The sequence below is a fragment of the Globicephala melas genome, unplaced genomic scaffold (assembly GCF_963455315.2).
Source record: "Globicephala melas unplaced genomic scaffold, mGloMel1.2 SCAFFOLD_1057, whole genome shotgun sequence".
NCBI classification, from domain to species: Eukaryota; Metazoa; Chordata; class Mammalia; order Artiodactyla; family Delphinidae; genus Globicephala; species Globicephala melas.
Genome location: NW_027208088.1, coordinates 1,163 through 14,366, shown reverse-complemented (window position 1 = coordinate 14,366; position 13,204 = coordinate 1,163). Strand labels below are relative to the sequence as shown.

Here is a 13,204-nt window from a genome sequence, read left to right as displayed (position 1 = left end):
GCTACAGCCTCTATATCCGTCTTCTCTTCTGATCTATAATCTTGGTCACTATCAACATAACTGTTCCTCTTCTGCCTGAAAAGCATACAACTTCTAACTTTTGCTATTCTTTCAGCTTCTGTAATGACTTCCGCTGCCATATCACCTGCAAAATTGCATAATGTTTGTAAGTTTTCATCTAAGCAATTTAAAAAAGTAGGTGATACGCTTCTTTGACTTTGCACATTTAAGCAAGGGCTTTTAACCTTGGGTTCTTGAATTATTTTATTATCCAAGTGGGAAGCTGCCAGCTCGGTTGCAAGAGAAATGATGTGTATTGCTAACGCATCTGCAAACTGCACTTTCTTCCTGAGGGCTCTGACTTCATGTCCACTTCTGGCTGCTCTTCATCCTCACTACTTTCAACTTCTTCTGAGAGATCGCATGAGTTTCAACATGAACTCTTCTTTTTCTATAGTATTTTGTTCATTTTCAGACAAACTGCCAACAGACGAGTTGTGAGGTGTAGAAGGTGGTGTGGCAGGTGCAAATTCTTTTGCTAATTCCCCCTTGAGCTTTTTGGTTAACTTCTTGATATCCCATTCAGAAGCAGCCTGGGATGGGACTAGAGGAGTTGATGGAGGAGTATCAGGTATCACATTCCCGTCTCTGCTTTTCTGTTTATCTTCCACGTGCAAACCATCTGCACATGTGAGTACTGGGGATGAGAAACTATGTGAATGGGCAAAAGGGTTCTCCTGCCCCAAAGGCAAGGGCTCAAGTGCTGTATCATTCAAACTATGCTTTTTCACGGATCTGTCCTTAGCAATTTCCTTCAAATCGGGTTTCTGACCTGCTGCAGTTGGACAAGGTGGTAGTGTCTCTAAAGAAAATCCATGAGCCATATAACCTTTACATTCCAGAACACAATCCTTTCTTTCTGAAAGTGAACAGTGAGTTAAATGATCTTGAGCTTCAAGAAACTTGGGGAACTTTTCCGAGGTCAACCGTGACTCATCTCCAGGAACAGGCAAGTCTTCCTTGTGGAGTCCATTTTTATCTGCATTTGGGATCACTGATTTGCTTTTGTCTATGGAATGTTTAACAACAGATTTAGATAATCGGTCAGCAAACATGTCCTTCTTGCTAGCCTCACTCTGTTGCAGTGTCGCTTGATCACAGTGAAAAGGAGGGGTTTTTCCCTTTACTGTTTTAGTTAAACAATCTTTGTGTTTATCCATTGTTTTTGTAACTTTGAATGACGCCACTGAATCTAAAGTTTCATTTACTATTGCATGCACCACTGCCACAGAAAAATTGCTAATAATCACAGGATCACTTGTTACTTCTGAAGAGCTTTCCATTTCAATATCATCATTAGTTGGCTTAACATCATTCTGGTTACCCGGATGGTGTTCTGAAGGTAAACAAATATTCCTGAGACAAGCTACCTCCTCTTCCTTGTTTTTTGTGGCAACCCCTGCTTGGGTAGAACCACCATTCAAACTACTATCATCAGATGATGGATGAGACTTTGCCTGATACATATTAGATGAAATATGATATGGGAGAAGGGCACCTCCTGCCAAGGGCACTGGTATAGAAGTAACAACTCCAGAAGTACAAAACAAGGCCTGTTGTACTGTGTATTCCTTTTTATATTCCTGTATTGGTTTTGTCACCATAATTGTTTGACCATTAAAAGTAGGGGAAAATGTAGAAGTCTGTGTCGGTGGCGCTACATTTTCTGCACTCACATACTTAATGTTATCTGTGGAAACACTGACTGCTGCCTTTGTTGTGAAGGTCACGTCAACTTGAGACAGCTCAATGAACGCTTCCTGTATTACAGATTCAGACAAATCTTTTGCATAGGACTTCACTACTTTGTCTTCATAGTCAAATGACCGACGCTGTGGAGATGCAGGTGTTGGAGGATACGAAAACTGACACACTTCCATGATGCCTTCAAAAACAAGTTCTTCAGCAAGATCTGCAGCAAACCTAGCAACAGTGTTTGTGAAGATCTGCTTCTTTACATACTGTAAATCTTTTAGAGCATTTGCAAAAGCTTCACTCACCAAAAAGTTAGCCAGACCACTAATGGCACGTTCTTTCAACGAAAACGCACGCTGCCTTCTCAGTTCATTAAATGCCATCTGAAAAACGGATGATGTCAATTTCATGGCTAATTGGCACAAAGCATTGGTACATGAAAAGACTCCTTTCTGTAAGTCTTTAAATGCACTGCCAAAACTTTTCTCCACAAGATCTGCTGCAAACTTCTGAATGCTATCCTTAATCACTGAGGATTTATTTTTGGATTTACTTTTTTGATCAAGGCTTCCACACTTAAGAGCTACCATTTTATTTTCTCCCTTTTTAATACTATTAATGTTGGATGTTGCATTTGTATGTTGGGTATAAAGAACCGAGCCCAGTACGTCACATGAAAGGCTATCTGCATAATCTTCATAGGTATAATAAACAGAATCATGATTTTCATGAATCCTGTCTTCACCAATATCTGTTTGGCAAAAACATTCAGCAGGGGTACAGCCTCCAAGAGGACTGAAAGCAGAGGATCGAATAGGGCTAAACAAACCACTGTCTTCCCCTGATGCCTTCACTGGGCGGGGAGAATCTGGAGCATCACACAGGTGACTGTAAGGGGATTCTGGTTTACGAGGAGTTGGCTTCTTAACATTAGCTGGGAGAGCTGGACGATCAAACTTGAATTTCTGAGGATTCATAGTAGTGGTTACAGAACACAATTTTTCATGTTTGTGCCCTTTTTTGTGTGACAGCTTCCCTATGGCAGGATCTTTTAGAAATGGACAAGCAGACTCCGAAGTCTGTTCTAGTTCATCAAACTGATCAAAACTATCGAAAAACTCACTTACTTCTGAGTCTGAATCCTCAATATCATCCTTCATCACAGGAATTTTAGGTAACTCAAGTTTTGCTTTTAAACTTTTTTGATATCCCTCTTCATCCAAGAAAATAACAGGACTTGGACTTGAGCATTCAGATTCAGACGAGTAGGCAGGAGAAGAAGAGAACAACTGTTTCTGCACATCAGCATCGCTATCTTTATCTGAAGCAGCAGAGGACCTATAGAAACTCCTTTGGACCCAAGGCTCAGAAACTGATGTCGTGACTGAAGCTTTCACAGAAGGCAGTTCTTTATGTCCCAGAATACTTATTAAAGAAGCAGAAGGTTTAGCCAATGACTTCTGCCACCCAGAGCCAACCAGAACCCTGAAATCATGGGTTTCTAAACGGTGACCAGAAATAGTCTGTGAAGCAGCATCACACTGGCTCCTTAGTGCAGTAATGTTTATTCCTACAGGGAAAGAATAAAATGATTATTCTTGAACAGAATTTTTTAATTAATGTAAATCAATGGGAATAAGTAGACTTGAAGCATGAGATATTTGTTTGTACTGTGTCTTCTACACTATGTCGTTTAACAGATTCATCCCAAATCATACTTACAAGCAAGTACATGCTTTATTTTCCCCCACATCTGGGAATACCTGGTCTACAGAATGCCTAGTACACTGTCGCATGTTAGAAACACTAATATTTAGGTGACTCTGCCAGCTAAGTCTACTCAAATTTGAACTTAGGCATGTTCCAAACGCTTAATGTAATAAGGGAAACAGTATTTGAACAGTACTACCTAAATAAGAAGAGAAAGAACAAAACTAAAAACCAGGTAACGATGAACTTAAAATCACAAGGAAATTAATTCCTCCATCAGAAAAAAAGATTTAGATGCTTAAACTTGATCAAATTTCAAAATAAATTTCAACTGAACAAGTCTGCCTTAAAACTTTTAAACCTGAACTTTACACCTTAATTCTCTATTTCAAGAAATAAATCTAGTAAAGAACAAACCATCATTATATGGCTTTGAAGCCTCTTCATCCTCTAAGTGCTCAAAGGCAGTGACAAAGTCATCTTCGATGGAAGATACTGACTGGTTAGTATCGTCATCATCTTCATCAGTGGCCTCAAGCTGGCACTTCTGATGCAAACATGTGTCCAGGGTGTACCTTATACCCATAGCATATTTACTTAGGAGACTAAAGAGAAAATCAATTCTGAGTCTTGGTAATGTAGATGACACTCTCATGACACAAAGCATTCCAGGATGATGACTCTTGGGAAAGATAAAAGATGATAAGAATAATTTTAATTTCAAAATATATTATACTTATAAGACATATTACCTGGAAATGAAGCCTAGAAATAACATGATTCCATTTAAAGAAAAAAAAAGAAGAAGAAAAGAAACACATGCATCCTGAAAGGCTCCCCAGTTTTGTAATGTTTAATTCTTTTCCTCATTCTTTCTCTATAATACTTCTCACTTCTCACTCTTTTTCTCTCATCTTTCTCTTATCCAGGTATTCAAATTCTACCTATTCTATCTCCTTAAATGTTAGAGAACTTGCTATCCATTCCTTTGACAATTATGTTTTCCTGTATTATTGTACAGTCCTGTGATTTTTATTTAATCATTCACCTTGTTCACCAACTACACTGTAAACTGCTTGAGGACAGGAACCAGGTCTTAGTCTTTCTGTATCCTATTTTCCTGTAGCTTTTAGTACGATACCACATTCTCTCCTATCATAAAAGAATCGTCCCCTCCTTTTACCTAAATTCCCCTAGTATTTCAGTTTACAATCATGTTTATAGCTTTGATTAAAAATAAAAGTCGCCAGATTTTTCCACACATATTATTTTTAAAAATGTAAATATTGACAAATGACTTACTCAAAAAACTAGAAATTAGATAAAATAGCTAATCACCTCTTGTATCCTAGCAAATAAAACAAAGTAAATATAAATGAAAAATATAATTAAGGAAATGAGGAGAGCAGTTCTACTTTTATCTGTAAATCTCATAATGAACACAGTGGTATTTTATACTTCAAGGAATAAGTAATTCAAATTTTAAATATACTAATAATTCAATTTTCAGGAGGGAAAACATGCAATTCATTTTTCTTTGAGGTATTAACAACAAAGTTAACACTTAATAAAGAACTAAAAGCTCAATGTCACAAAACTAATGACCTCTCGGAAATGATGACATTTTTGTTTATAAACAAAGAACATATCTTCAGATATCCATTTTACATGGAATTTTTTAAACAAGAAAATGAGTTAAAGTATGTTCTCTAAAACATACAGCACAATATTTACAAATTTGAAACTGGAAATAAGAGGGAAAAATTCCTATGACTTATACACAGGTAGCAGTTCAAGAAATCCAGAAATAATCAAATTTTAGAAAAAAAATTAATATGTACTTGCATACCACTTACAGAGCTTCACACATGGAAAATCTAATTTAAAGCTATGACCAAAATTATTTTACCCTTCAGTGATTTCAAAGCTTCTTGAGTTAGATTTCTTATGAATCATATTTCCTTGAGATGGCATTAAACAAAAAGAAACTTCACCCAAGCATTTAAAAGTTTAATACACTAAATCAAATGTCACTGTAAAATTTGCCAACAAAAACTCATTAGAAATAATATATAAAAGTTACCTGGTTTAGAGGACCAGTGTTTATATCTGATGATTTATTTATATCCTTCATACAAATAATTTCATTTTCATTTAGACTGCAGAAGTGCAGTGAATTCAGAAGATCTGGGAGTTCCAAAGAAACTGCAGCCGAATCCTAATTTAAAGCAATAACACAATAAATAACACTGCAGCCTAACACTTTTGTTAAAGTCCCTACAATGCGGTCTGACAAAAAAATCATAAGGTCTACTGGTTAATACATCTTCCACTTCATAATAGTTAACATACGCAGTTTACTGGCCACAATTTTTTAAAAACTCAAAAATAAAATGTACTAAAATATTTTAAAATGACTATTTCTGTAGCCTTTTAAACATAATGATACCAAGCTATAACAAAATTTTACATGGTTATCTCACACATCTACGACAATTTAGGCATTTAATAGTTTTTAGCTGCAAATGTCAACCTGAAGTCCTAAAGTTTAACCATGGAATTTTTCAAATGGGATTCTTGCCTATAGAATATACTTCCTTGGAGCTTAAGTTACATATTTATAAAATCCAAGTCTATTTTTCTGCCTTTCCTCTCTAAGGTATTATATCAGACTTTACTGAAAATTTTATGAAGATGTAAAGGGAAAGGAACTGCCTTTGTTTTTCTTCTCATTTGCCCTTCTTATGTAACTGTTTTGCCCAGTGAAAAGAATAATTAACATCTTTGACCCTTCACAGAGTATTTTCCTGGTTTTATCAGTAATTCTTAAAGAGGAAGTAGAGTATGAAAGAAATATTCTGGATACTTCTTTCAGCCTTACGTTCTCGGGACTGTATCTTCTCTTGTACCTTCTGTCTAAACTATTTCTTTCAGGCAAGAGCACAATCAAGACACACAGCAGAGTTTTCATTCGTCATCACCTGATATGCATTGTCTTTATAAATAAGGCAGTGTTGCTTCTTCTACTAGGAGATGCTTTACTGCCACAAAAGGGAGCACGGCAATCACAAATTTTAAGAAGCGGTACGAGGTGAAAAAAAGTACGCCTACCACATCGACACGAGCTTCAACTCCTCTTCACGTAACTGTGAAGCTTTCCTTTGCTGATCCTAATCTCAACTGTCAGTCCCTTTATAAATACCTGCCTAAATCAAACAGGCTAAAATTTTTACACTGGTTAATCACAACTTTTTACAAATTTTATCTTTTAAATTTAACTCTATCTCAATTAAAAACGTAAGAATATGACTGTTGGAGCTAGATTATAAAAACATCAAAATAAAAAAATAAATCTTTCATTCTACATTATGACAATGGAGAAAACGTCAGCCTGTGGTTTGCAACCTTCTCAGATAAGTGACTTTTGTGGTCTCTTAACCTAAAACTGCTTTCTGTCATAACAAGAACGCTCGGTGAAAACACTGAAAGTGAAAATGTCCAAGGCACATTCAAAAATTGATCTCAAAAGGTCATCTTTTAACTTTAAATAGGAATGAAAACAGAAGAGTTTAATGTAAATTTGGGGCTAATAAGGCAAATTTTCCATGCTCTTAAAATTTGTTCCACATAATCTCTCAGGGCCCTTTCCAGTTCAATAAATTGACCATACCTGTATATGAGCAGCATCTGTTTCTTCATTAAAACCTAGAAATGTGACCTGAATAAAAAAGGAATAAAGATCCATTAAAATTTTAAAGTCTTATCTCAATTAGACGGTTGACAGAGCTGAGAAACAGAAAAAGAAAGTACACAAAGCATTAAAATGCTGCTGTTGTGAATAGGATGATTAATTTTTTCAAAGATGATCACAAAGTGTTTTCACCAAAGATTTGGCTCCAGAATTGAGGCTCCTAAACCTCCCCCACAGCCACTTCATTGGCCAGTTCAACCAGTTCTAGTCCCCAAACGTCTCTCACATGTGCCCACTTCTCTCCATAGCCCCTGATGCCACTTCTCACCTGTGCACCTCCAATCCTCTCCCACCTGCCCCAGGAATTATCCTGTCATTTCCCTGTCGAAACCTTTCCAGGCTTCTCAGTGCAAAGTCCTAACACAGGGCCCAAGGCTCTGGCTTAGCTGGTGCCTTCAACTTCCCCTCACTTTCAGTCATACACATGGGCCCCTTTCTGGGTCCAGAACACGCCAGGACATTCTTGCCTAGGGGCTTCAGAGTGGTGCCCTTTCAACCCGGATCTCTATTCCTTGGCTGTTTACATGCCTAGCTCCTCCTCATTCTTTAAGTTCCAACCTGAATGTCGCCTCCTCAGAGACGCCTTCCCTGGGCAACCCCAAGGCTACCTCCTGATTGACTCTTTGGGATATCATCACTTTTTTCCTTCAATGCCTTTACACAGAGATTTCTCTGCAAAATTTTATGTAAATTAAGTTACTGAAGAAAATCTAATGGCCTGAGGAAATGTCACATTATTAAGTAAAAAGGACAAGTTACAGAAATATGATACAGACTATGCACACAATTTCAACCTTATTTTTAAAAACATATGCATGGAAAATAATACTGGACGACAATATACCAACTTATAAGCAGTGATTAACTCTCAGTGATGGAATTATAAGTGATCTTATTTTTCTCTACTCTTTTCCCCATGGCTTTTTCTTTCTTAATTCACAGGATTAATGATAGTCATTTTCTTTCTTATGCTTTCAGTATTTCTTATTTTTCTATATAGATGATGTACACTTTTATAACCTGAAAAAGTATTATTTTAAAAATTTATATTCCCTTTATGTCTTTGACATCATAAGGAGAAATTCTGGCCACTTGAAGATAGACTAGTAAACTGTCTACTAAGCAAGTACTGTGACTAAAAATATGAAGCATTTAAATGGCAGCAATATGGATAATCAATTCTCAAGAATTAATGGAAAACAGCATAGTTGAAATACAGAGCAACACTCAATATACTTTTGATCTCTTTCTGATAACTAAAAAGCAAGTCAGAATCTTAGATTATTCCAGAATCTTTATTCTCATTAATTATGGGTACTACGTCACAGAAACGTTACAGTTAATTTCCAGGTGCCTAGGTAAGTTATTAACCTGCAGGAGCTGTCCCCTCACCTATAAAACTTAAGGTAACACACCTCCTCTCCCCCAGTTGTGAGGATTAATTAGATAATGTGAAGGAAAGTGCCTAGCAGCACATCATAGGCACTCGATAACAAAGAGACACTCAAATAACAAGTTTCCTTCCTTTCTTCAAAAAGATACTTGGAGATATCTATAGCCTAAAACGAAAATATCCTTCTGTTCTTTCAAGTATCCTTTTACTGAATACAAAAGAGAAGATAACCTGGCATAGGGTTTTGAAGGTGCCAGTAGAAGTTTGAATTTCCCACTGATTAAGGAATGTGGGCTCAGAGGGGCACTGTGTAAGCAACTAGAGAGAGACGGCTGGAAAACTGTTTGAGGGCAGAGGACACAGAAGACTTGTCACGCTTGGCAACGGCTGAGGATATTAGGAGTGGCTTGGCTTTACTAAAATAAAGTAAAAAAGGATAAAAAAGAGGAGAACAGCCAAGTGCCACAGCACTGAGCTGATACAAAAAGAAGAGGCACAGGTCAGAGACCATTACAGGGTCTGAAAGGTGTGCTCACCATCCTATAGAACTACTTCAAATACAGTTTCTCAAGGAATATGAAAGAAAATCATTCCCAAAAATAATAATCAAGATTTTTTATTAGAACCCTGATTTCAAAAAAATTTTTTAATTCACATATTTATTGGTTTTGAGCTTCAATGGCCTAATACCCTATCTCTCTTCTTTGGTAACATAAATGTATTAATGGACTATGGCAATATTGTTGAAAAAACTGTACTCCTTTTTATAGTAAGAAATTCAAACAAAGGCTGGAAACGCTGATGCAACAGAGAAATAGATGAGCAAGTAGTCTATCGTATCCTTAAGTGGTAAATATCCTAATTTCAAAATAAACGTACCACTACTTTTTCATTTTGAACCAAGGCACTGAATTTAAACAAGAAAACAATAACCCAAAAATGAATATAAGAAATAAGTATACATTTTGTTTCAGAATAGAAAATTTTAGTATGAAAGTCCCAATTACTGAACATAGCAGAAATCATCTAATATAGTGCTGTGTGTCTAACGAGTGGTCGGTAATGCCTGTGCACTGAATTAAATGTGCTCATTGTAATACACTAATGTTAGCAGGTATTTAATATTTAGAACAGGTACTTCTCACACATGTAGTAATGTGCAGAGATTTTAGGCATTCTAAAAATAGACCATGCAGTTCTACAAAGCTACATGAAAATACATTGTGCTGTATTAGGAAAGGGTTAGTGTAATCTGTCAAACCTCAGTCAAACTGGCATGTTCATCCTGCTTTAAACAGTCCTCTGCTGATACACTGCATAGCTCCTTCTCACTCTGCAATAAAGACTTTACGGACTGGAACACATCTTCACTGAAGCTCTGAAAATAAAAGATATTCTTAATTTACTTAATTCTAAGACAAGGTAAAAAATCCTGGTGATGGATTAAATGAAGCGTCACTAACTTTCCAATGGATATTCACTGGAAACCTTTTGATGTAACAGAACTCAACTCAGCTGAGAGAAGAAAGAACAAAAGGCTAAAGCAGAGCTCCACATGTTCAACACACACATACCACAGCCCAGTCACTCAACCTATTGGAGATCACGAGGTCCTCAGCCAGGTTCTCTCACACTCACCCTGCACTAAAACCTAACAGATCACGTAACTGATTTCCAAGTCATTGGCAGAACAGGAGCAACAATTTATATAAGGAGATGATGTGGAAGCTAACAGTAAGGTATGCTAACAACGTGATGACTCTCATAACAAAGTTGGAGATGGAAAAAAAGAAAGATATGGTAACTCAAAACACAGCTTTTCAGGGGTCTTAAAGCAGCTGTATGATGAAAATGAAGGAAGGCATTCCAGATTGGAAAGAGAAAGATGTCACAAGTGCAAAGAAACAGAGGGAGGAAAAAGTTACATTAAAAAATGGGTATTAAATTTGGACATAAACAGAACATTAATTTCTCTCTACCTTCTGATTTGTTGATCTGCTCTTCTATCAGAAATGTCCTTACTCCCCAATGTTCCCCTGTAGAAATCCTACCCATCCCAAGACTTGTGAAGATTTTCCCATCCCTTAGTCATAATAAATCTCTAAGTTCCTACTGTATTGTTTGCACATTAAGATCATTTAACCTATATCACAACATATTATAATAACTGCTTTCATATATTTGTCTTTCTTACCCATTAAACCAAATTACTGAGGTCAGAGATTGTCTTTTACTCTATTTATTTCCCCAGATTTCAGTGCCTCACATACAAGATGAACTCAATAAATGTTCGCTAATTTTAATAAATTAAAAATTAGTGGAAATCTTATCCAAGAGAAGGGATACAAATATGAAATCAAAGAATTAAGAAAAAATGCAATGTTAAATTTGAACTTTCAATATGAACTCAAGATTCTTCAGATACATGCCCTACCTTTTCCCACTGATACACCATAGAAGCAATGGCCCTCAGCAGCAATGAGCATACCCAGCACACAGATTTTGATTTCTAAATACCATTCACCAATTAAAAGAACTAGATCCCCCTTGACAGAATGGCTGGTTCCAGCTCTGAGGCAGAAATGTATGAAGTGTGGCTGGGACATCTTATTGTGAAAGAATGCAAGGACATGCAGATTAACTGGGTTATTTCAAAAGAACACAGAAGCCAACTTGAAGGAATTCCCATTGGCCAAATTTGGGATAATCTGAGCATCAAAAAATAAAAATGATAATGGAGTATAACAAGTGAATTAAAAAAAAAAACTACAAGTCCATTAAAAGAGACAGATAAAAAGGGTGGGGATTGGGGGAGTGCGCTACTTTACATTAGAATGCTGGCTAACAGATATGAACAGAATGACAAAATTTAAAAACTCCGTTTGTAACTCCCTCCAATGTAATTACTGACTTAGGAAAGGATCACCCATTACCCTAATCCACTGGGTTAAAAGCTATTGGGGAACAAGATACACTGTTTTGCAACATCACCTTACAGATTATTTATTAATAGTGTTAATTACAAAGGGATTATGTGTCTTTAGATTGGAGATATCTGGTGGTTACAACTTATCTACCTGGTCAAGCCTGGCACTAACAATATGCACCGCCTAATCTGACAGAGTGGAATGACCATGACATCATCTTTGAGGTGTTCCTGCTGAACCGAAACACAGGGAAAAACAAATGAACTCAGAATATGGGAATGTTCTACAAGATAACTGGTACAGACTCTTCCAAAGATTTGCCATCATGAGAAAAGAATCTAGACCATTGAACTGGAGGAGACTGGGGGAGACCAAAGAAACACAATACCCAAACACAGAGTGTCAACCTCGCTTCGATCTTAGATGAGAGACAAGGAAAAAGTAACAAGGATATTTGAGACAACTGGGGAAATCTGTGCATGGATTGCATGTTAGACAGTGTTACTGAATTAACGATTTCCTGAGGGGTGGTAATAATGATGTTCTTAAGAGACACATGCTGATATATTAAGAAGAGAAGTAAAATAATGTCTGTAGCCTACTCTCACTTGGTTTCAAAAGGGAAGTGTGTATATATGTACACACACAGAATGGGTGTGGCAAAATGTTAACGGAGAGTGGTTCTAAGTGAAGAGTATATGTGGTGTTTATTGCACTGTTTATTCCCCCAATATCTGAATATTCAAAAGTTTAAGTGATTCATTAATGAGTGGAAGTTTTCAGGCTAAGATATGAACATGAACTGAAAAAAGGAAAAAATATGAAATGTGAAATCTGAACATGAGCAGTCATTATAAACTCATGACAGTGAAGGAACAAAGGGCAGATCTTGATTTCTAAATACTATTCAGGGGTTCTTTGGAGAAATAGCCCGTTCCGAGGAAGGTAAAGTAGAAAGTGAAACTGGGTCAATTTTGTCCTAGAAAGCAAGGAAGCAATCAAAGAATTATGAGGCCGTGCATAACACACATACACATCAACAGTATATAATATAATATTTACATTCATGTATTTTTATCTAAAAGGGTTTCCAAGTATTCAAGTGAATTCAAACCAAATCTTTATCATGGGCCTAATATAAATAATGGTCTGAATAAAAAAGACATGAAATTAATAGCATAAAGTTTCAGCTGCAGCCTAATTCCTTATCTCAGGAATATACTGGGAAATTCAAGTCAAATAGGTAGGCAGGTAGTATAATGTCTGAAGAACAAGGCAGGCCTAGCAGCTTACAAGAACACTAACAATTAGAAGCTGGAAAGAAGATGTGCAAAGGAGACAAGTGTTATCATAAGAGAGAAGAAAAGAAAGAAGCTGTAACGAAAGAAGTCAAAGGCCGTCTTAACATGTAAGGACTTGTCAAGAGTGTCATATAATGCAGAAGATGAAGCTAAAAAAAGGGAGCCACCTCTACGAGTTCTGGGAGTGCGCCAGCGGGTTGGCCACACATGGTAGGGCAGAAATCTGAGTTGTGCAGATTTACGCCTCCACTGCCGGCTTTGTAAACTCAGAGCCTATGGGAAATCTGAGTGGAAGATAGAATAATGGAAATCACCCAATCAGAACAGCAGATAGAAAACCAGATTTTAAAAAATGAAAGCAATATAA

At 36.6% G+C, this 13,204-nt stretch overlaps 1 protein-coding gene across 1 annotated transcript; it reads right to left on the bottom strand.

Annotated features, from left to right (window-relative positions):
* Nucleotides 1-5: 5 nt before the first annotated feature.
* LOC115866598 (A-kinase anchor protein 11) lies at nucleotides 6-9,987 on the bottom strand (the record flags this gene model as incomplete). The annotated part of the gene is given in 7 exon segments (XM_060293204.1): nucleotides 6-346; nucleotides 349-419; nucleotides 421-3,325; nucleotides 3,883-4,147; nucleotides 5,549-5,683; nucleotides 7,136-7,183; nucleotides 9,871-9,987. Coding segments are annotated over 7 exon segments (3,882 nt in total), but the record flags the coding sequence as incomplete, so codon positions are not given.
* Nucleotides 9,988-13,204: the final 3,217 nt, after the last annotated feature.